Genomic DNA, 21,505 nt, shown 5'->3' on the forward strand with positions numbered 1-21,505 from the left:
CTGACAGACAGACAGACAGACATACTTTATTGATCCCGAGGGAAATTGGGTTTCATTACAGTCGCACCAACCAAGGATAGTGTAGAAATATAGCAATATAAAACCATAAATAATTAAATAGTAATAAGTAAATTATGCCAAGAGGAAAGAAGTCCAAGACCAGTCTATTGGCTTAGGGTGTCTGACACTCCGAGGGAGGACTTGTAAACTTTGATGGCCACAGGCAGGAATGACTTCCTATGACGCTTAGTGTTGCATCGCGATGGAATGAGTCTCTGGCTGAATGAACTCCTGTGCCTAACCAGTACATTATGGAGTGGATGGGAGACATTGTCCAAGATGGCATGCAACTTGGACAGCATCCTCCTTTCAGACACCGCCATCAGAGAGTCCAGTTCCACCCCCATAACATCACTGGCCTTACGAATGAGTTTGTTGATTCTGTTGGTGTCTGCTACCCTCAGCCTGCTGCCCCAGCACACAACAGCAAACATGATAGCACTGGCCACCACAGACTCGTAGAACATCCTCAGCATCGTCCGGCAGATGTTAAAGGACCTCAATCTCCTCAGGAAGTAGAGACGGCTCTGACCCTTCTTGTTGACAGCCTCAGTGTTCTTTGACCAGTCCAGTTTATTGTCAATTCGTATCCCCAGGTATTTGTAATCCTCCACCATGTCCACACTGACCAGTGCCTTATAGACCCTCAGCATTACATCCTTGTTTTTATATTCTAGTCTTCTTGAATTGACAGCTAAAATTGCATTTGCTTCCTTACCACCAACTCAACCTGCCAGTTAACCTTTAGGGATTTCTGATTAACAGTCCCGAGTCTCTTTGCACCTCAGATTTCTGAATTTTCTTCCCATTTAGAAAATAGTGTATGTCTTTATTCCTTCTATCAGTTTGAATGACCTGACTCTTCCCAAAACTCTATTCCATGTGCCACTTCTTTGTCCATTCTCCAAATCTGTCCAAGTCCTTCTGCAGACTGCCTACTTCATCAACACCACCTGCCCCTCCACCTATCTTTGTATTATCTATAAACTTGGCCACAAATTCCATCATCCAAATCATTGACCTATAACTTGAAAAGAAGTAATCCAACATGGAGACTTGCGGACAACGCTAGTCACCGGCAGCCAACCAGAAACGATTCCCTTTATTCCTACTCTTTGCCTTCTGCTAGTCAGCCAATCTATCCATGTTAGTATCTTTCCTGTTACACCATGGGTTCTTATTTCATTAAACAGCCTGTAATCTTGGTTAGCACCTTGTCAGAGTCCTTCTGAAAATACAAGTAAACAACAGCCACTGATTCTGCTTTGCCTACATGCCTGTTATTTCCTCAAAGAATTCCAACAGATTGTCAGATGAGATTTCCCATTAAGGAAACTGTGCTGATTTTGGCTGAATTTATCCTGTGCCTCCAAGTACTCCAAAACCTCATCCTTAATAATAGACTCCAACATCTTGCCGACCACTGAAGTCAGACTAACTGGCCTATAATTTCCTGTCTTTGCCTCCCTCCCTTCTTAAAGAATGGAACGACGTTTAGAAATGTCCAGTCCTCTGGAACCATTCCAAGATCTGGTGATTCTTAAAAGATGACTACAAACGCCTTCACAATCTCTTCATCTACTTCTTTTAGAACTTTGAGGTGTAGTCCATCTGGTCCAGGTGACTTACCTAACATGACACCTTCAGCTACCCGAGCACTTCCTCTTTCATAATAGCAACTACACTCACATCTGCCCCCTGACACTCACAAATTTTTGGTTATTTGTGGACCACCTGGTTGTTACTTGAGAATAATTTTCCTGCTCACCCCTATGTTATGGCAAGAACCAGAAGAGCGGGCAAATGCGAAAAATCGATTTTGTCCCACAGGGGTTAGCAATGATGCTTCATGGCTCTGGAGATATAAATACCTCCCACAAGCTCCAATTTCTTCCCACGTACCTAAGACGAACTTGGATGGGTTAATTGGTGGCAGTAAAATTGCCATGGATGTTGATAGGTGGCAGGGAGATGATGAGGATGTGAGACAAAATATGGGAATTGTGTAGATGTGTTCACGGTGCAGGTATAAATGCAATGGGCCGAAGGGCTTGTGTCTGTAGAGTGGTAATCCATAACAGTGGGTCCTTTAGTTCCTGTGTAGTCAAAATGCCTCTTACTGGGACTGATCGGATACAGGATGAAGAACCAGTTGAACTGGTTCACCTGCTCTTACACCATAAAACACAGGAGCAGAATTAGGCCATTTGGCCCATTGAGTCTACCTTGCCTTTCAAGCATGGCTGATTTATTTTCCCTCTCAACACCACTCTCATGCCTTCTCCCCATAACCTTTGACACCATTACTAACACAGAATAAATATGCTTACGTCGCTCTCTGCACCAAGTGAGCAGTCTGTACACATTTCACCACTAATCTCATGAACACAGCCTCAATCCCTTATCTTTTCAGATTCCTCTGAAGTGCAAGTTATCGGGAGATTAAATACAGCATATTTACAAAATCAATGTGTCATTGTTGATTAATTCATTGTATATTGGGAATATTGGCTGGTGGGGTGAGGTTATGTCTCTACCAAAGGGGGTGTAAAGTGCTCCTTACTAGCCTGTAAGGCTTCACACCTGCTTAGCACCCCTGTCCCCCGATCAGGGCTATATGAACCCATGGGAGCAGGTCGTGTGAGCAGCTGGTGCTGGTTATGTGACTACTGGTGCCAGGCAGACGACCCCTGAAGAGAATTAATAATGGCTGGGGTTACCCGTCTTGTAAAGACACTGCCCAGGAGAAGGCAATGGCAAACCACTTCTGTAGAAAAGTTTGCCAAGAACAATTACGATCATAGACCAAGATTGCCCGAGTCAGACGACACTGCGCATAATGATGGTGATGATTTGGAACAATTTTTGGAGTGAATATTCACAAGATAAATCCCTCCAGTGCCCCTCATTTATTGAAAGTTCTTCGGTTATCAATGATGTCCTGTTGCAGTGGTCCTGGGCGTACAGACTAATGCCTTACACATTGCACTCGGTAATTATTGAGCTTAAAGCTGAATATGGTATTTGACAAGGTCCCTCAGGGCAGGCTAATCCAGAAGATTAAGATGCACAGGATCCACCTTAGCAAGACAATTTTTATAATTAGACAACTTAAGCAACATAGCTCCATGTAAATATTTGGATGTCCTACCTTCAATTGTAATTTCTATAAAGATTTTACCTGTTTTCTTAAGCCAACTACACCCAACAAGTTGCATGAAGAACAAATAAACCACACTGCTTTTGATTGTCTTGATGCTGCTTTGGAACATCTCAGTACTATGTTAACATTTGAAAAAATGATGGTTGGCACAGGTGTCATTTGCTTATTTTTTCATATGTTTTATTAATGAAGTTTCCACAGTAACTCAAAATGTCTCGCCTTCTTAACTTTGGAAAGTGTACTCTTTCTGCCATGAATTACAAGAAATGCTTAAGTATAAAGAAATACAATTTCTTTTTATTTAAGCGTACTAGTGAAGTGAGGTTAAAACATTCCTTAAAGCCCAAATCTATCACAATTAATATTAAAAATGTTGTAAAGTTTATGAAAAGCAAAATGAAAACCAGCATTCAAGTTTCATAAATCTTAGTTTGGAAGTATTCTATCTATATCATAAAAGAACTGGAGCAGAGTACATAAGGTAGAGCGTTAGAAAGTTTTTGACAAGACTGGAGATTCGGCCCGACCGAGCTTGTCAAATTCCTATTCACATAATGTGTTGAAATAACTATCGAATTTCGATTTGAAAGTCTAAGAGGCACTACGCTCACTAAACAACTAGGTAGTTTGTTCCAAGTGTCCACAACTCACTGTGTAAATGTTAGTCTGAAATCTCCACTTAACCGGTCTCCACCTATGGCCCCATGTCCTTGATGATGGATTAATTTTGAAGTAGCAGCTAGCATCTACTTTATTCTTAATGATCTTCAACAGTTCTATCATGTCTCCTCTCATTCAATGTCTACTTAGGCTAAAGAGATTTAATTCTTTCAATATTTTTTCATGGCTTATACCCTGCAAACCTGGAATGAATATAGTAGTCCTTCTCTGGACTCTCTCCAGTGCCTCCACATCCCTCACACAATATGCAGACCAAAATTGTTCATAGTGCTCAAGGTGTAGCTCATAAGCGCATGATACAGCTTAAGGAGAATGTCTCTTGACTTGAACTCCATTGAATGCATTACAGAGCCCAATATTTTATTAGTCTTCCTCGTCGCTTCTGTGCATTGGCTAGATGTTGATAGTAATGAGCTGACCAGGTCACCCAAATCTTTCTCATACAGTGCAATTTCTAACTCCAGACACTTCCCCCATTGTATATTTACATCTAATATTTCTAATTCATGTATGTAATACTTTACCTTCACTTACATTAAATTTCATCTGCCATTTATCTGCCCATATCTAGATTTTGTTCAGATTTAGCTGCATTGATTCTGCTGCCTGCATGTTATCAGCCCGTCCCCCTAACTTTGTGGCAATGGCAAACTTTACTGGTTTATCTATTACGTGCTTATCTAAATTATTAATGTAAATCAAAAACAGCAGTGGCTCCAAAACCGATCCTTGCAGAACCCCACTCTTAACATGTTCTAGGTGTGAAAATAATCCTCTCACCATAATTCATTGTTTTTTGTTTTTTAGCCAACTCTGCACCCATTCACACACCTTACCCTGAATCCCTACCTCCTGTAATTTGATTATTAACCTCTTGTGGGGTACCCTGTCAAAAGTCCTCTAAAAGTCCAAGTAAATTATATCAACTGATCTATTGTTATCATAATTTTATTTGCCTCTTCATAGAACAGCATATTAGTAAAACATGATTTCCCCTTTCTGAACCCATGCTGGCTTTCTGCTAATATGCCTGTTCTTATCAGCTGCTTTTCCAGCTCGTTCTTTATTATTGTTTCCGTTTTCTTGTGTGCGATACATGTTAAGCTTATTGGTCTATAGTTACCAGGGTCAGTGCAATCACCCTTCTTATATTTTGGGACAATGTTAGTCCATTACCAGTCATTAGGGATTTCACTAGACTTCAATATCTTTTGAAAAATACATGTTAGGGGTTTGTATATATAATCACAGACCTCTTTAAGTACCCCTGGATTTATATTGTTTGGCCCTGGAGATGAATAAACTTTCAACCTTTTAAGCTGAAGTAGGACCTCACTTTCTAAGACCTCTAAGTCACTTAAAACAACCTTATTTTTCTCCACACTTATTGGTATATTGCTAACACCTTTGCAGGTGAATACTTCATCAAAATATGAGTTAAGAGTATCCGCTACGTCCTTCTCTGCATAATTTAACGCACCACTATTATTCCTAACACACTTAACTTCCTCCTTGACTTTTCTTTTAGTACTGAAGTTTTGAAGAAATCTCTTAGGGTCAACCTTAGCATTATCAGCAATGTTTTTCTCAACCTGCTATTTGGCAATCCGAATTTCCCTTATTTCTCTTATTTTCATATGTCTTACAGTTAACATCATTGCTATTTTTTCTGTATTCCTTATATATCTATCTTTTCTTCAATAATTTTGTGTCTATCTTTATTCATCCATGTAGTTGATCTATTGTTTTTATTGCTTCTCTTGACCTTGGGTATGAACATTTCCTGCACTGCATGTATTACCTCTTTAAATCAACCCCATGTTTCCCAGCTGACTCTACGTCAAGCTGTTCTTTTCCGTTTACCTTCCGAAGTCTTTGCCGTATTTGCACAAACTTTGCCTTTCTGAAATTCAATTTAATGGCTTTGGCTTTTACTGATTTACTCTCCCAAAAGAAACCTTTAAGACAAACAATGTTACGATCACTTGTTCCTAAAGGCTCAACAGCTCCCGTAATGAAAATTCTACCCTGATTGTTGCAGAACATCAAATCTAGACAGGCCACCCCTCTTGTTGATGCATTAACAAACTGGGTCAAAAAACAATCATTCACTAACTCAATGAATTCACTTTCCTGTAATATGTTCTCCCACTTAATATTTGGGAAATTAAAGTCACCCATAACTATAACATCAGCCTCTGAACTTGCTCTTTAAATATTCAGATAGAGTTGTTCATTAAAATCACTATCATCATCAGGGGGTTTATAACACACACCCAATGTTATTCTTTTATCCTGATTGCTTTCAATTCTCACCCAGATATCTTCACTAAGTCTCGATTCATCTCCTATCATAAGCCTCACATTTAAATTCACTCTTATGTATATGGCTACTCCTCCACCTTTACAATCTTGCCTATCTTTCTCAAGTAAAGTACATCATTTAATATAATATTCATAACCATCCTTTGAGGTCTTGCCAGATTTTAGTTATTGCTATTATATCATATTTATATGAACTTGTGTATTTTATTCTTGTTTATTTTATTCTTAATACTTCTTGCATTTATACAGGCCATCCATAGTCTATTACTGCTGTTTTTCATCCTTTTCCAACCCACCTTTATATTTTTGAAGCCTGTAATCAGTTTATGTCTGAATATGTTCTTCTCCACTGAGGTGTTTAAACAGTTGAGCCTGGCCTGTTCTAAGTTTCCTACCCCCCATCCCCAAGTTTAAACAGTCCTCAAGTCACTGAAGCGTATGCCTGCCCAGTACATTAGGGTCCCTCCAGTTCAAATGCAACCTGTCCTGGCAGTACAGGCTCCATCGGCCCCAAAGGGTGTCCCAATGTCCCATGAACCTATGTCCCTCTAAACTACACCATGATGTGAGCCACACACTAAATCTTCTGATCTCCTCCATCTTACCTGGACTGGCACATGGCACATGGCAGAACTTCTGAGAAGAGCACCTGGTCAGTTCTGTCCCTAAGCTTCCCACCTTTAGATCTGTCTTGCAGAACTGACAACCTACCCTTGCTGATGTCATTTGTTCCAATATGGACAATGACTAAAGGATCTACCCCAGATCTGGCCAGGAGCTTATCTACTCATCCAGGGAGGTCTCCTATTTGTTCTCTTAGTAGGCTACACACCAAAAAAAAAAGGAATAGATACTTTCACATCTTTGGATGAGCATAACTCAACTTGGAGAATGCCTCCCCAAAAAGTTGGCATAACTTTGTGTCATAGCTAATATTATTTGATACCACATTATGAACTGTAGCATGTGTGATGATGGGCACAAAACAATGAAATGCCACTTTGCACTATGTAAGTTCTTTCATGAGAAAATTAACTCTGTTAATTCAAGTAACTGGTTATCCCCTGGTATCTTAGTGAATGAAACAAGAAGAAACTGCCATACAAAATTCAATACTTCCTAAAGAGTGCTGCTCGCACTTTAAATGCAGCTGCCATTGGTGATGTGAGATGTTTGGAAAAGGAAAGGACAGGAGCAGATTGTTCCTTCTTAAGAGGTGCATCTCTAAGACATACGGCAAAGACATTGACTTTGACTCTGTGACATTCTCCTGATCTGCAACAGACTGAATCCTGCCTACAGGGTGCATTTTAAAGCACGTAGGTCAAGTAAGTTTCCCACGTTCTTACATCACGTTATACGAAAGAACAAATGGAAGTGGCATTTTACGACAACAATAAAATGAACAAGACCGGGCAATAGAGTAGGACATAGAACATAGAACATAGAAATCTACAGCCCATTACAGGCCCTTTGGCCCACAATGTTGTGCCGACCATGTAACCTACTCTAGAAACTGCCCAGAATTTCCCTAGCACATAGCCTTCTATTCTCCTAAACACCATGTACTGTACCTAAATAATAGGCTCTTAAAAGAGCCTATTTTGTCTGCCTCCACCACTGCTGCCAGCCGTACATTCCATGTACTCACCACTCTCTGTGTGAAAAGCTTATCCCTGACATGCCCTTGGTACCTATTTCCAAGCACCTTAGAACTGTCCCCCCTTGTGTTAGCCATTTCTGCCCTGGGAAAAAGCCTCTGACTATCCACACGATCAATGCCCCTCATCATCTTATACACCTCTATCAGGTCACCTCTCATCCTCTGTTGCTCCAGGAGAAAAGGCCAAGTACACTCAACCTATTCTCATAAGATATGCCCTCCAATCCAGGCAACATCCTTGTAAATCTCTCAGAAGAATGGCTGAGTTTTTGCAGAAACTTCTTTGGACCAGCCACGTAAATGCAATGGTCATGTGAGGGAATATTCTCCATTTGACTGCAGGAGTACACCCACAATATTACTTAAGCTACTCATCACCATTCAATTCAAAGTACTCTCTGTGACTAGATATTCATGCATCAGCCTTCAATGACAGTTTTCTTATCACTAGTACATCCTGGTACAGACTGCAATACTGGAAAGGTACATGGCAGAAACTTGTCAAGGCTGTTTTAGTAGCACTTCCCAAACCCGAGATCCCCATCACCAGTTGCTGAGAGGCAGAAGATCCAATAGAATGGGATGATTCAAATCACAGAGTTTCCTCACTTTGATACGTGCTGCTCTTCCTCTACCGTGGCAGTTCAAAACACTAGGAGCTTGCGACATGATAAAACAATCGGACTACCTTCACCAGAGGTACTGCAGCAGTCCATAACTTCCACAGGGGAAGACAACCCACTGTGTTTTAGATACTTTCACTTCTTTGGATGAGCGTAACTTAATTTGGAGAACAAATTACAAAGGCCTCCCCAAAATTTTGCATACATCGTAGAGGTCTTGCTCTGTGTGGAAACAATGTCTATGGCGGTCGTTAAGATGTTATAGGTAAAGGTTTAGAGGGAATCTGTGGTGAAAAGTTTTAGCCAGTGGGTGGCTGGAATCTGGAACGTACTGTCTGAATGGGCGTGGATGTAGATACGATATTTAAAAAGTAGCTAGATGTTGAATCGAATTGTCGTGGCACACAGGGCCATGGACCACGTGCTAATAAAGGAGAATTATACAGCTGGGGCTTCAAAGTTGGCCTGGGTATGATGAGAAAAAGTGCTTGTTTCTGTGCTGTATGACTCTTGGATCTTCAATAGATCTGAATATGTATCACCTTCATCCCATCAGATTTGCCCTAGTATATTTTAACTAAGAAGTTTCATTATAATTTAGTTAAACTTTCTAATATACACCCAAAGTTAGTTTAAAAGTTATATGTACAGATATAGATTTTTGTTCTGAATTAAGACATATAACTTAAATGAGAGCTTACCCGAGCCATTCAGTATATGTTTTCTATTTTCATTGTTTGACTTGGATTGCAAAGAATATCCTTTCTGTAAAAAAAGTAAAAAAAAAATGATGGAATTTAAATTTTTTCCTCTGACTGCTGATTTTAGGAAATAAATTAATTTATTGTTTCACAAGAGATGTTTTGCACCTGAACCACTATTTCAGCTGTGCTGTCAACTGACAAATCTGTGGCACCCTCAGCACTTTCTGTTTTGTAAAAAGAATCTGTCAACATGCGTGAAAACCACCCCAAAGTTTAGTAGTGATGAAATGTGCTTGTGATTTTCCAATGCACAATGGCTGTGGGCCAGATCACTTGCTGGAAATGTGAACTTGGGAGATGACTCCATGCATGGTATGACTGTAACAAGAAACATCTCTGGGGCTGTTTTCATCACAGTTAACATTGTAATGGAGTTGGTAATGTTTCCACTTTATCGGTGCTTTGCGATCGTCAGTAATAGGAGATGTAGGAGTGAACAGCTGCAGCGTTTCCTCATGATCGGTCCAAATTATTAGAGTAGGTTTTGATGTGATGAAGAGCACTTATGTAAATCAGCACTAATGGTTTGCCTTGAAAGAAGTATTTCAGCCAAATATGCTGTGTTAAAAAAGAAAGCAAAAAATGCTATTTAGCAGATGTAAAGAATTCAAAGTTCAAAGCAAACTTAATATATGTACTTTGATAATAAATTTACTTGAAACTTTGAACTTTAAGTGAAGATCGAGGTCCTCTGTCACTGATTAATGGTCTTAAACAAGATTTACAAAGAAGGCACCTGGGAATTACCAAAGAAAAATTCAGCTTTCATTCAGGAGCTTCAGTTAAGATCAAAACTCACACTGTGAATTATCAAATGAAAAGAAAAAGCTATAATAAAAATTTAAAAAAATCATTAGTAATTAATTTGCTTAGTGTTAATCACAACTTGAATGCATGAAAAGCAATTTCACATGCTCTGAAGAAAAAAGGTTCAATATCATTACTTCCTTAGTCCTGTCATCAGATACACTCTGAGAATATGGGCTCAGTTCAGAAAATATAATGGCCTTCATGGTTTGTCTCTCTAGTCCTATTCTACATAATCATCTTTTTCAGCCTTCTATACAGGATTTCACATTTCAAGACTGGCACAGAAATGGCATTAGGTGCTTTGAAGATCTTTTCATAGACAATCGGTTCGCAACTTTTGAACAACTGTCTGTAAAGTTCAACCTACCCAACACTTATTTCTTCAGATTAGACATTTTATCAACCCTTTAATACCAAACTTTCCTGAGGCACCCGATAAAAATGTTGTGGACTTGTTTCTTCATATGAACCCATTGGGTAAAGGTTTAATAACTACTACTCGAGATACGTTAGCGATTTTGAGTCGAGCCCCCTTTGACAAAATTAAAACTCCCTGGGAGCATGATTTGGATTTTCCTCTGTTCGACGAGGTTTGGGATTCAATTCTCAAGTCAGTTAATTCAACTTCTCTATGTGCTCACCACTGCCTTTTACAGTTCAAGGTTGTACACAGGGCTCATATGTCTAAAACTAAATTATCGTGGTTCTATCCTGATATTAGTCCCTGTTGCGACAATTGTAAAGGGGGCAAGGCTTCCCTTATTCATATGTGTTGGGCTTGTCCTAGCTTGGAGAAATTCTGGAGAGATGTCTTTTTAACTTTATCCAATATACTTAATTACCACTTGGAACCTAACCCTCTGTTTACTCTTTTCGGCACCTCGGGAGAAGTTGACATGCATCTGAGTCTGACTAAACATCGTATATTGTCTTTTGCCTCTCTTTTGGCCAGATGAGCAGTCCTTCTTAGGTGGAGAGATGCTGCCCCACCCGCTCGTGCTCAGGTAGTTGGCAATATACTTCCTTTTTACAAATACAGCTCTGTGGTGATAAAAGTTCTGATTAACTTTTCTATATATCGTAAGGTTGGCTTGGAGTTGAGTAGTGGGAGGGTGGGGTGGTAACTAACTTTATACGATTCTACTATGGCTGCTTTTCCTTAACTGTTATGAACTGTACATTTGATATGTTTATTTTGTACTGTATAAACCTCTTACTATTTTTTGTTGTTGTTGCATTGTAGAAACTTATTAAAATTTTTTTTTTAAAAATCAGTACTTCCATATTATAAGGACTCCCCTGATGTGAAGTCTCTCTCTTGCCCTGGTAGGCCTGGGAACCTTATTCATGTTCAGATTACTACGTTAAAAGACAAAAGTCAGTTTCAGAAACTGAACCACAGGGAGGAACTAACAATCAGGACCAATGACGGCTGGGTGCCATAGACCACAGGAGAGAAGAGCCATTTGAAGAAGACTGTAAGACTATAAGACATAGGACTGGTTCTGTGGGAGCTTCAGGCAAACCAAACCCAGGAGCGGCGTAAACTTAAGACTTGAAGGTAGAAAGTAAGGATGAGGATTTATTTGAAGAACATAACTGAGGAATAACAAATGACTCACAGTGTACTTACTCGAGCGTTAGTTCGGTCAGAACCCAAATTCAGAACTCAGCAAGGAATGCTAGTCATGACAAACTTTAAATAGCATATAGCATGGGAACCCCATGCATATCAAAATCAAAACTCAACAAACTAAAAGCAGGATGCATGAGGAACCTGCATTCAAACAAACAAGTGGCACAAAAGAGACCAGGAAAACTTACTGACTGAACCAGTCACTTAATAAGTTCTAGTTAAATCAGATCAATGACATTCGGGTGCTTCGGAGCACTGAGGCCTCATGCTCTCTGGCGCCCCATGCTGGTTCAAAGAGTTCATGACAGGACCCCTCCCCACCAACTCCCGGCTTCCTATGATCGGCACCTGTCAGCCCAGGGTGGTCTGGGTACTTGCTATGATAGCCCGTAATTAACTGAAGATTCAAAATGTTATGGGAGGGTACCCAGTATCTCTCCTCTGCGCCATAACCCTCCCACTCCATGAGGTACTGCATTTTACCATGAACAAAATGAGAGTCTAGCAGTCGCCAAACTGTGTATACTGTGTGATCATTAGCAAAACAAAGAGGAATAGGAAACTTAGAAATATGGCCCAGGGGAAGAGAAACATGAAAGGCAGGATGAATACGCAGAGTTTGCGGTAATTGTAGATGGTATGACATCAAAATGATTCTCTGCAGAAGTTTAAAAGGGCCGATGTATTTAGCAGCCGGTTTCTGAGATTCCACCCACATAGGAAGCTGTTGAGTGGAAAGCCAAACCTGCTGGCTCGGACAGAACAAAGGTCCTGGTCACCTTCAGTGATTAGCCTGATGCTGCTGTTGGGAGTTGGCCATTAATATTGATCTGGCCATTGGCCATGTCTGCCTGCACCTCTTAACCAACTTATCGGCTGCAGCTTTACCCATCTTGAACTCTTGCTCCAGGAGTAGAGGAAGCCAGTAGCCGAACTGACAATCAAAGGATGACATCACAAAAGAAGAATGTAAAAAAATTATGTATGAACTCTGCCTAAATAAAATGGTCACTCCATGTAGTTGGGCTTCCTGAAATAAAAAAAAACAACTTAGGGATCTTTCTCAATCCTGGATTACTTCGCTCTGTCATCCCATTGAACTGCAGATGGAACCCAGAGGATAAGCTAACAGTAGCCCCAATGAGTTGGCAAAAGACCTTCCAATTTAGATGTGATTGTGGACCATGGTTCAAGACGATATCCCGGGGAAAGCCACTCCTCTGGAAGATAATTCGCGCATAAGATTGGCCACCTCTGAAACCGTGGGAAGTTTGGGAAGAGGGACGAAGTGGCATGCCTTCAAGAATCAGTCCACCACACAATAGAAATAGTCTCCCATCTAACGGGAGCCACCAGCCTTCAAACCGGGGACAATGGTCTCCGGTACTTCTTGGGTGTATCAGCCTGTCTAGAGAGAGCATCTGGTTTCTGATTCTTGGAACCTGGTCTGTAAGTTCCAATAAAATTATATTGAAAATCAGGGAGTTCAGTCTCTTTGCATCCTGGATACAAGCCCTAGTTTTTATAATCAGTCCAAAACTCAAAGGATGTTTCATTCCCTCCAATGGCAGCTGGACAACAAGCCAATGTCATGCTAATGTGGCCGATGTCATAGTTCAGCTCGGCAGGAGATGAAGGCACATGGCTGTAACTTATGGTCAGAGATGGTTCATTGAGAGAGCATGGCTCCTACTCTGATGTCTAAGAGATCAGCCTCCACTACAAAAGGTAAGTTTGGATCGGGGGATCAAGTGCAGGTGCTGTGTTAAATCTGATCTTAAGGTTGCAGAAATTGGCTTCTGCCTCTGAGTCCAATGGAAAGGCTCTGCAGACCTTTTAGTGAGGTTAGTCACTGGAGCTGCAATAGAACTAAAGTTGCAAATACAGCGATGATAGGAATTGGCAAACACTAAAATGCATTGGAGCTGACTTGGCATAATTCACAGCAAGTCTCTTGGAAACTCGGGCTGGCCTCTTGGAAATATAGGCTGGCCTGTTGGAAGTATGGGCTGACAACTCAGAAACACAGGCTCGGGCTGGCCTCTTGAGACCTCCGGCCATCCACTCAGAACCTTTGTCTGGTTCCTTGAAACTTTTAGAAAGATAATTATTCTGCCAAAAGTTTGACTAACCTAAACAGTGCTAGAAGACCAAATAATACACATATTATGGAAAAGTAAATGCATGTAATCAAGGATTAGTGGGAATATCTGGTGAATGAATAAGGTGAAATTGAATTGTCTCCCCATGCATACCAATCAGTAACTTGAGAGGATACGAAATTTGTCCAGGTCCCAACAGTCTCTCATCCAGGGCTGGAGCAGTAAGTGCTGGTCAAGACATAACTTAGGAATTTGAATCTTTTTGGCCAATTCAAGATCTAAAAAGTTCCCCACTGAACTAGAGTCTACCAATGCCCCAAGGGATTGTTGATGTTCCCCCTCCCCAAGACAATAGGGAAGGTAACACCACCCTGGAATTCTTCAAACCAGAATACAGACTAGGGATCGTCATAGTTCTCCTCTTTCTGGATGGTCCTGGGAGCTTCCCGACAACTTGGGACAAATGACTGGAAAATGGCCAGCTTCACCTCAACATAAGCAGCTCCTCTTCTTCACAATTCTCTCTTGCTCAGCTGGTGAGAGCCAGGTTCTTCCCAGTTGCACGGGCTCTTCCAGGAAGACTGCGAGGAGTCTCTGACCGTGGAACTGGAGAAGCCATGGGGCAATTTCGAGAGCCAACTCTCTGGGAGAACTTACCACACCTCTTCCTCTTTCTCTTGGACATGTGATTATCAATTCTAATTGCCATATCCATAAGCTCCACCAAATCCTCTACCAGGTCATTGGTCACTAGAACATCCTTGAGTTGGTCATTTAATCCCCATTTAAACAGGGCAACCAAAGCCTCCATGTTCCACCTGCTCTCTGCCACCAAGTTCCAGAACTCAGTTGAATAATCAGCAACAGATCGAGCCCCCGACACAAATGGAGGAGTCTACTGGCTGCCTCTGGACCCCTAGCGGGGTGGAAGAATACCTTCCTCATAGCTCTTAAAATTATATTGATATCAAAGCACACGGCAGAGTTCTTCTCAAATAGGACTATAGCCCATGAAAGGGCTATGCCCGAAAGGAGGGAAATTACCTAAGCCACCTTACTCCTGCCCAAGGGGAGCTTAGCGGGTTGTAACGCCAATGCCAGAAAACACTCAATTTAAGAAACCACGGCAAGACTTGGGGTCTCCATTGTACTGCCCCAGGGCTGGCAGGTTGATTGACCCCTTGTGGTCGTTCTGGGCAAACATAGCAGGTTGCACAGGCACAGGCACATGCTCAGAGCCAGAGTCCATCCCTGAAGCATGCCATCCAACTGCCCCTCCTCAGCAGGTCAACACCCTACATAATTGATCAAACTCCACTGGGACAATAATGGCTGAGTCCTGCTGTAATGAGATCTTCAGGCAAACGGGCCCAGGCTCAAAGGTAGAAAGCATCGACGAGGATTTATTTGAAGAACCTAACAGGAATAACAAATAACTCAGAGCATACTTATTCGAGAAGGCCAGAATACACAGCAGGTTAGTTCACTTGGAACCCAACTTGAGGACTCAGTGATGAACGCTAGTCGTGACGAACTTACGTAGTGCTTATAGAAGGGAGCCTGTGCGTATCAAAATCAAAACTCAATAAACTGAAAACAGAATGCAAGAGGAACCAGCATTCAAATAACAGGTGGCATGGAGAACACAAGGAAAACTTAACGACTAAACCAGTCACTTAACAAGTTCTAGTTAAAGCAAATCAATGGTGCTCGGGCCCGTCAGAGCACCAAGGCCTAACACTCCCCAGCGCCCCACGCTGGCCTGAAGAGTTCATGACAGGTTCTGATGGCAGCAGAACAGTGCTTGATCAGTGGTCTGTGCCTTTGCCAGTGGTATTAAATTTACAACTGTTGGGTCATGGGCTCTTTATGCTGTAGGATGCTGCAGTCATCAATCATCAATGCTCAATCATCAGTGGACATAAGATGAGTCCTGATGAAGGGACTCGGCCCGAAAAGTTGACTGTTTATTCCCGTCCATAGTTGCCGTTTGACCTGCTGAGCTCCTCCAGCACATTGTGTGTATTGTTCTAGATTTCCAGCATCTGCAGTACCTCATGTCTATGAGTCATTTGTGTCTTTTAATGCCAACATAATATCTGCAGTGTGAGATTTATTGCTTAGGCAAGGATGAAATTACATTCAAAAACTAATGCTTAACTGATGAAAAACTTATGTACTTCACATCAATGAAATGTTCCACTGAATTTTTACCTACATTTCACAAAATAACAAAGAACAAAATCATATTCCCTTAAACTCTCAGCACCATCTACCAGCTTCTAGCTCACTGCTCCTGAGAGAAGGTGTTTGTGTGTGATAGTCTTTTGCTTGCTGCTCCCAGGGAAAGGCCCCTGCGTCTGAATGGTCTCTCTCTCTCCATCAATGCTGTTGGAGGATGATACCAAAGTTCTGGGTCTGTGATTTATGGATTAGACTGTAGACTCTTTTAATTTTGTCTTATATTCTCTGTTTTTGCTGTTCTTCCTTGTTGCTAATTGTGCGGTTCATTTGTGTTTTTTTTGTGTGAGGGGGAGTTTGGGGTTTTGGGTTTGATACTCTTGTTGCTGTTTGAGTGATTTGTTTTTTGCGGGTGAGGGGGTTGATGTTCTTGTTGCCATTTGTGCGATTTTTTTCATGAAGGGAGGGGTTGATGTTCTTGTTGCTGTTTGCGTGATTTGTTTTTTTTTGGCATGGGGTGGTTGATGTCTTTTTTTGAATGGCTTCCCTGGTTTTCTTTGTTTCGTGGCTGCCTGGTGAAGATGGATCTCAGAGGTGCAGACTGCATACACACTTTGATAATAAATGTACTTTGGAGCCTTGAACCAATATTCCCTTTAATGATACGTATACAGCTTTGGATACTGTTGCGGAGACAACCCAGCAGAGGAAAGCCACAGCAGTCAGGTCTCTCACTCTGTGTCTGGTCCTGTGGATCATCTTCCATTGATGACTCAGACTTGCACATTAAAGCAATGGCAATTTTTTGTTCAATGTTCACTTATTATTGAAGTATGCATATATTATTCAGCCTTGATGTTCATCTTCTCACAGGGAGCCACAAAACAACGAAACCCACCGTGGTGAACTACATATACCTGTCTGGACATGCCCCCTTGCTGACTGCTCCTGTGGCCCCTCCCACTGACTGTGGCTCCTCCCACGGACCCCGGTATAAAGGCGATTGGAGACACAGCCCCTGCCTCAGTCTCCAGGATGTAGTGTGGTGGTCAATTGCTGCTCGTTCTTTCTTCCAGCCAATAAAAGCCTATATCTCTCCTCACGTCTCCGAGAGTTATTGATGGTGCATCAATTTTATTGGCTGGAAGTTTTAAAACATGGAAAGTATTTTACGTCTGGAAAAATTAGACTTGGACCCCCAAGCTCCAGAAGCAGCTCTTGCCTTTGAACTCTGGCTTGCATGCTTCCAATCATACTTGGAAGCGATTCCAGTGACTGAGCCTGCCACAGTGTACAAAATCCTCCTTTCCAGAGTCAGTCCAAAAGTATTCTCCCTTATCAGAGACCTGCCGACCTAACAAGGAGTACTGGACGCCCACAAAAGACAGTACCTGCGGCCGGTGAACACCGTCTACGCAAGACATCGCTTAGCGACGCGGCGACAGTGACCTGGCGAGTCGAGCGGGGAGCTTCTCCGAGCCCTACAGACACTCGTGCGGGCTTGCAACTGCAAGGGACTGATGGCGGAACAACATGCGGAGCTGCTAGTACGAGACGCCTTCGTTACGGGGATCAGGTCAGTGTACGTACGCCAGCGGCTGCTGGAAAATGCCGATTTTACCTTACGCTCAGCGATCGAGACGGCCGACACGCTGGAGGCTGCTCTGCACAATGCTGACGCTGTCCAGCCGCGCGATCCCCCGCCGGTCCCGTGGACACTGCAGACCCCGCCACCCACGAGCGAATTCACCACCGCCGCTGCCAGTCGCGAGTCCACGAACTCCCCGAAACCGACCACAGCTGCTGCCAGTCACAAGTCCGCACAGTGTTATTTCTGCGGACTCGAAAAGCACCCCCGAAAATGCTGCCCGGCCCGAGAAGCTACCTGCTCCAGCTGTGGGAAGAAGGGCCATTTTGCCAAGGTCTGTAAGTCGGAACCACGAGCGGGGTTGGGCAGCGCTGTGTGTGAGGCATGAGGGCCGCCATCTTGGTTGCCGCCATCTTGCCTGCCCGCCTCGTGCAAAGCATGGGGGCGGCCATCTTTGTCGGCGCCACCTCGCCTCGCCCCCGACCCACGGGTGCTTACCGGGCACCAAGACAGCAATTCAACTCTGGCCTCCGTAACCCTCGACCAAAGCGCCCCACACCAGCTTGCAAGGTCAATGATGGACATCCTGGTGGAGGGGCACAGGACTAGCTGCCTGTTTGACACGGGCAGCACTGAGAGTTTTATTAACCCGGACACGGTGCAACGCTGCGGACTCGTGACACGGCTGGTAAGCCAGAGGGTCACCATGGCTTCTGGGTCACATTCCACAGACATCCAGGTGGGTTGTGTAGCGACATTGGTGATGCAGGGCACAGAATATCGGGACTTTGCGCTACTGGTCATGCCTCAACTGTGTGCGCCTGTGCTATTGGGGCTGGACTTCCAGAGCCACCTCAACAGTGTGACAATGGTGTATGACGGGCCCCTCCCACCACTCACTGTCAGGAATCCTCAGTTTTGTGGGACTTCATCATATACCCCGCTACTGACCACACACACACACTGACCCACACATCCCACCCAGCACCATGCCGACATCTGCGCTACTGACACCTCTTGCAGCCTCTCTACCCTCAAGATCCCTCCCCCACCGCTGTTCGCCAACCTGACCCCCGACTGTAAACCTGTGGCAACTAAAAGCAGGAGGTACTGCGTGGGGGACAGGGCCTTCATTCAGTCGGAGGTGCAGCGGCTGCTCAGGGAAGGGATCATTGAGCCAAGCCCTTGGAGGGCCCAGGTGGTTGTTGTTTGGACTGGGCAGAAAAATAGGATGGTCGTGGACTATAGCCAGACCATCAATAGGTTCACGCAGCTTGACGCGTACCCCCTACCCCGCATCGCGGATATGGTCAACCAGATAGCTCAGTACAAGGTGTACTCGACCATAGATCTGAAATCCGCTTATCACCAGCTCCCCATCTGCCCAGAGGACAACCCCTACACCGCCTTCGAGGCGGGCGGCAGGCTCTATCACTTCCTGCGCGTACCCTTCGGTGTCACAAATGGTGTCTCTGTCTTCCAGAGGGAAATGGACCGGATGGTGGACCAGTGCCAACTGAAGGCCACATTTCCCTATCTGGATAACATCACCATCTGTGGTCACGACTGGCCGGATCACAACGCCAACCTCCAACGATTTTTCCAAGTGGCCAAAGCCCTGAACCTTACTTATAACAGGGACAAGTGTGTGTTTGGAACTACCCGACTCGCTATCCTTGGGTATGTCTTGGAGAACGGGGTCATTGGCCCTGATCCCGACCATATGCACCCGTTAGAACTCCCTCTTCCCACCACCCTCAGAGCCCTCAGACGGTGCCTGGGCTTTTTTTCCTATTATGCCCAATGGGTCCCTCATTACGCAGACAAGGCCCGCCCCCTGGTCAAGTCCGCCGCATTTCCCCTCTCAGCCGAGGCCCGCGTGGCCTTCAGCCGCATTAAAGGGGACATTGCCAAAGCAACGATGCATGCGATGGACGAGACCATTCCCTTCCAAGTAGAGAGTGACGCCTCCGATTTCGCACTGGCTGCTACCCTCAATCAGGCAGGCAGGCCAGTAGCATTCTTCTCTCGTACCCTTTAAGGCCCTGAAATTCGGCACTCCGCGGTGGAGAAAGAAGCCCAGGCCATAGTGGAAGCTATTAGGCACTGGAGGCACTATCTCGCTGGCAAAAGGTTCACCTTGCTGACCGACCAGCGCTCAGTTGTGTTCATGTTCAGCAGCCAACAGTGGGGCAAAATCAAAAATGATAAAATTTTGCGGTGGAGAATAGAACTCTCCACCTACAACTATGATATCCTGTACCGGCCTGGAAGGCTCAATGAGCCCCCTGATGCCCTATCCCGGGGAGCGTGTGCCAGCGCACAGCTTGACCAGCTATACGCCCTCCATGCAGATCTTTGCCACCCGGGGGTCACCTGATATTACCATTTCGTGAAAGCCCGGAACCTGCCTTACTCCCTTGAGGACATCAGGATGATGACCAGGGACTGCCAAGTCTGCGCTGAGTGCAAACCGCACTTCTACCATCCTGAAAAGGCGCAACTTATCAAGGCCACCCGCCCCTTTGACCGACTGAGTGTTGACTTTAAGGACCCCCTTCCCTCCACCGACCGCAATGTCTACTTTCTCAACATTATCGACGAGTATTCGCGGTTCCCCTTTGCCATCCCCTGCCCCGACACCACTGCCACATCTGTCATAAAAGCCCTGCGCCAGCTCTTCACTCTGTTTGGATATCCCTGCTATATCCACAGTGATAGAGGGTCCTCCTTTATGAGTGACGAGCTGCGCCAGTACCTGCTGGCTAGGGGCATTGCTACTAGTAGGACCACGAGCTATAATCCCCGGGGAAATGGACAGGTGGAGAGGGAGAATGCCACAGTGTGGAAGGCCACACTTTTAGCCCTTAAGTCAAAAGGGTTGCCGGTCTCTCTATGGCAGGAGGTCCTCCCTGAGGCACTCCACTCCATCCGCTCCCTGTTATGTACGTCCACCAATGCCACCCCTCATGAGCGCCTCTTTTCTTTTCCCAGGAAGTCTGCCACTGGGACCACCCTACCGGCTTGGCTGACATCCCCAGGGCTGCTCTGGAAACATGCTCTGGAAACATGCGAGGAGCAATAAATATTCCCCGCTGGTTGAGAGGGTTCACCTACTACATGCAAACCCCCAGTATGCTTACGTGGTCTTACCTGATGGGCGGGAGGACACGGTCTCCGTCCGTGACCTGGCGCCCGCAGGAGCAGCAGATCACTACCCCGAACACTCCACGGTAACTATGAACCCTGTACCCGAGGTGACACTGCGCACACCAAGCCCTACACAGACTCCTCACGACACTCCTGTACCGGGCATCTTGCACGCGCATATACCAGCCGCCTCGCACAAGCATAAGTGATCACTGACACCTAGTGGGCTGACACCTCCAGTCAGGCCGGAACCAGCACAACCACCGTTTCCGGTGCAATCACCACCGGCACCTGTGCAATCACCACCACCGGCACCTGTGCAATCACCACCACCGGCACCTGTGCAATCACAGCCGGTGCTACGTAGATCGCAGCGACAGATTCGACCACCTGATAGACTTAACCTGTAAATATACTTGTAAGAAACTTCGCCCCATGGGGACTCTCTTTTAAAACAAAGGGGGGGGGGTGAATGTGGTGAACTACATATACCTGTCTGGACACGCCCCCCCCCCCCCCCCCGCTGACTGCTCCTGTGGCTCCTCCCACAGACCCTGGTATAAAGGCGATTGGAGGCACTGCTCCTCCCTCAGTCTCCAGGATGTTGTGTGATGGTCTCTTGCTGCTTGTTCTTTCTTCCAGCCAATAAAAGCTTATATCTTGCCTCACGTCTCCGAGAGTTATTGATGGTGCATCACCCACAAGAACCCACAAAAAGAAGAAGACCGACATACACCCAATGTGGAGAGAGAAAACAAA

General features: G+C 44.4%; 1 protein-coding gene across 2 annotated transcripts in view; it reads right to left on the bottom strand.

Moving 5' to 3' along the window:
• The window catches only part of LOC140741837 (protein FAM107B-like), a 159,800-nt gene that overhangs the window by 69,216 nt on the left and 69,079 nt on the right, over positions 1-21,505 (bottom strand). The window contains exon 2 of one of the 2 annotated variants that reach the window (XM_073072284.1): positions 9,217-9,280. The exons of the other annotated variant lie outside the window; for it this stretch is intronic. Within the exon in view, the coding sequence (XP_072928385.1) occupies positions 9,217-9,280 (64 nt within the window). The remainder of the gene's footprint in view (positions 1-9,216; positions 9,281-21,505) is intronic. 2 annotated transcript variants of the gene reach the window in all.

The sequence above is a fragment of the Hemitrygon akajei genome, chromosome 19, assembly GCF_048418815.1.
Source record: "Hemitrygon akajei chromosome 19, sHemAka1.3, whole genome shotgun sequence".
Classification (NCBI taxonomy): domain Eukaryota; kingdom Metazoa; phylum Chordata; class Chondrichthyes; order Myliobatiformes; family Dasyatidae; genus Hemitrygon; species Hemitrygon akajei.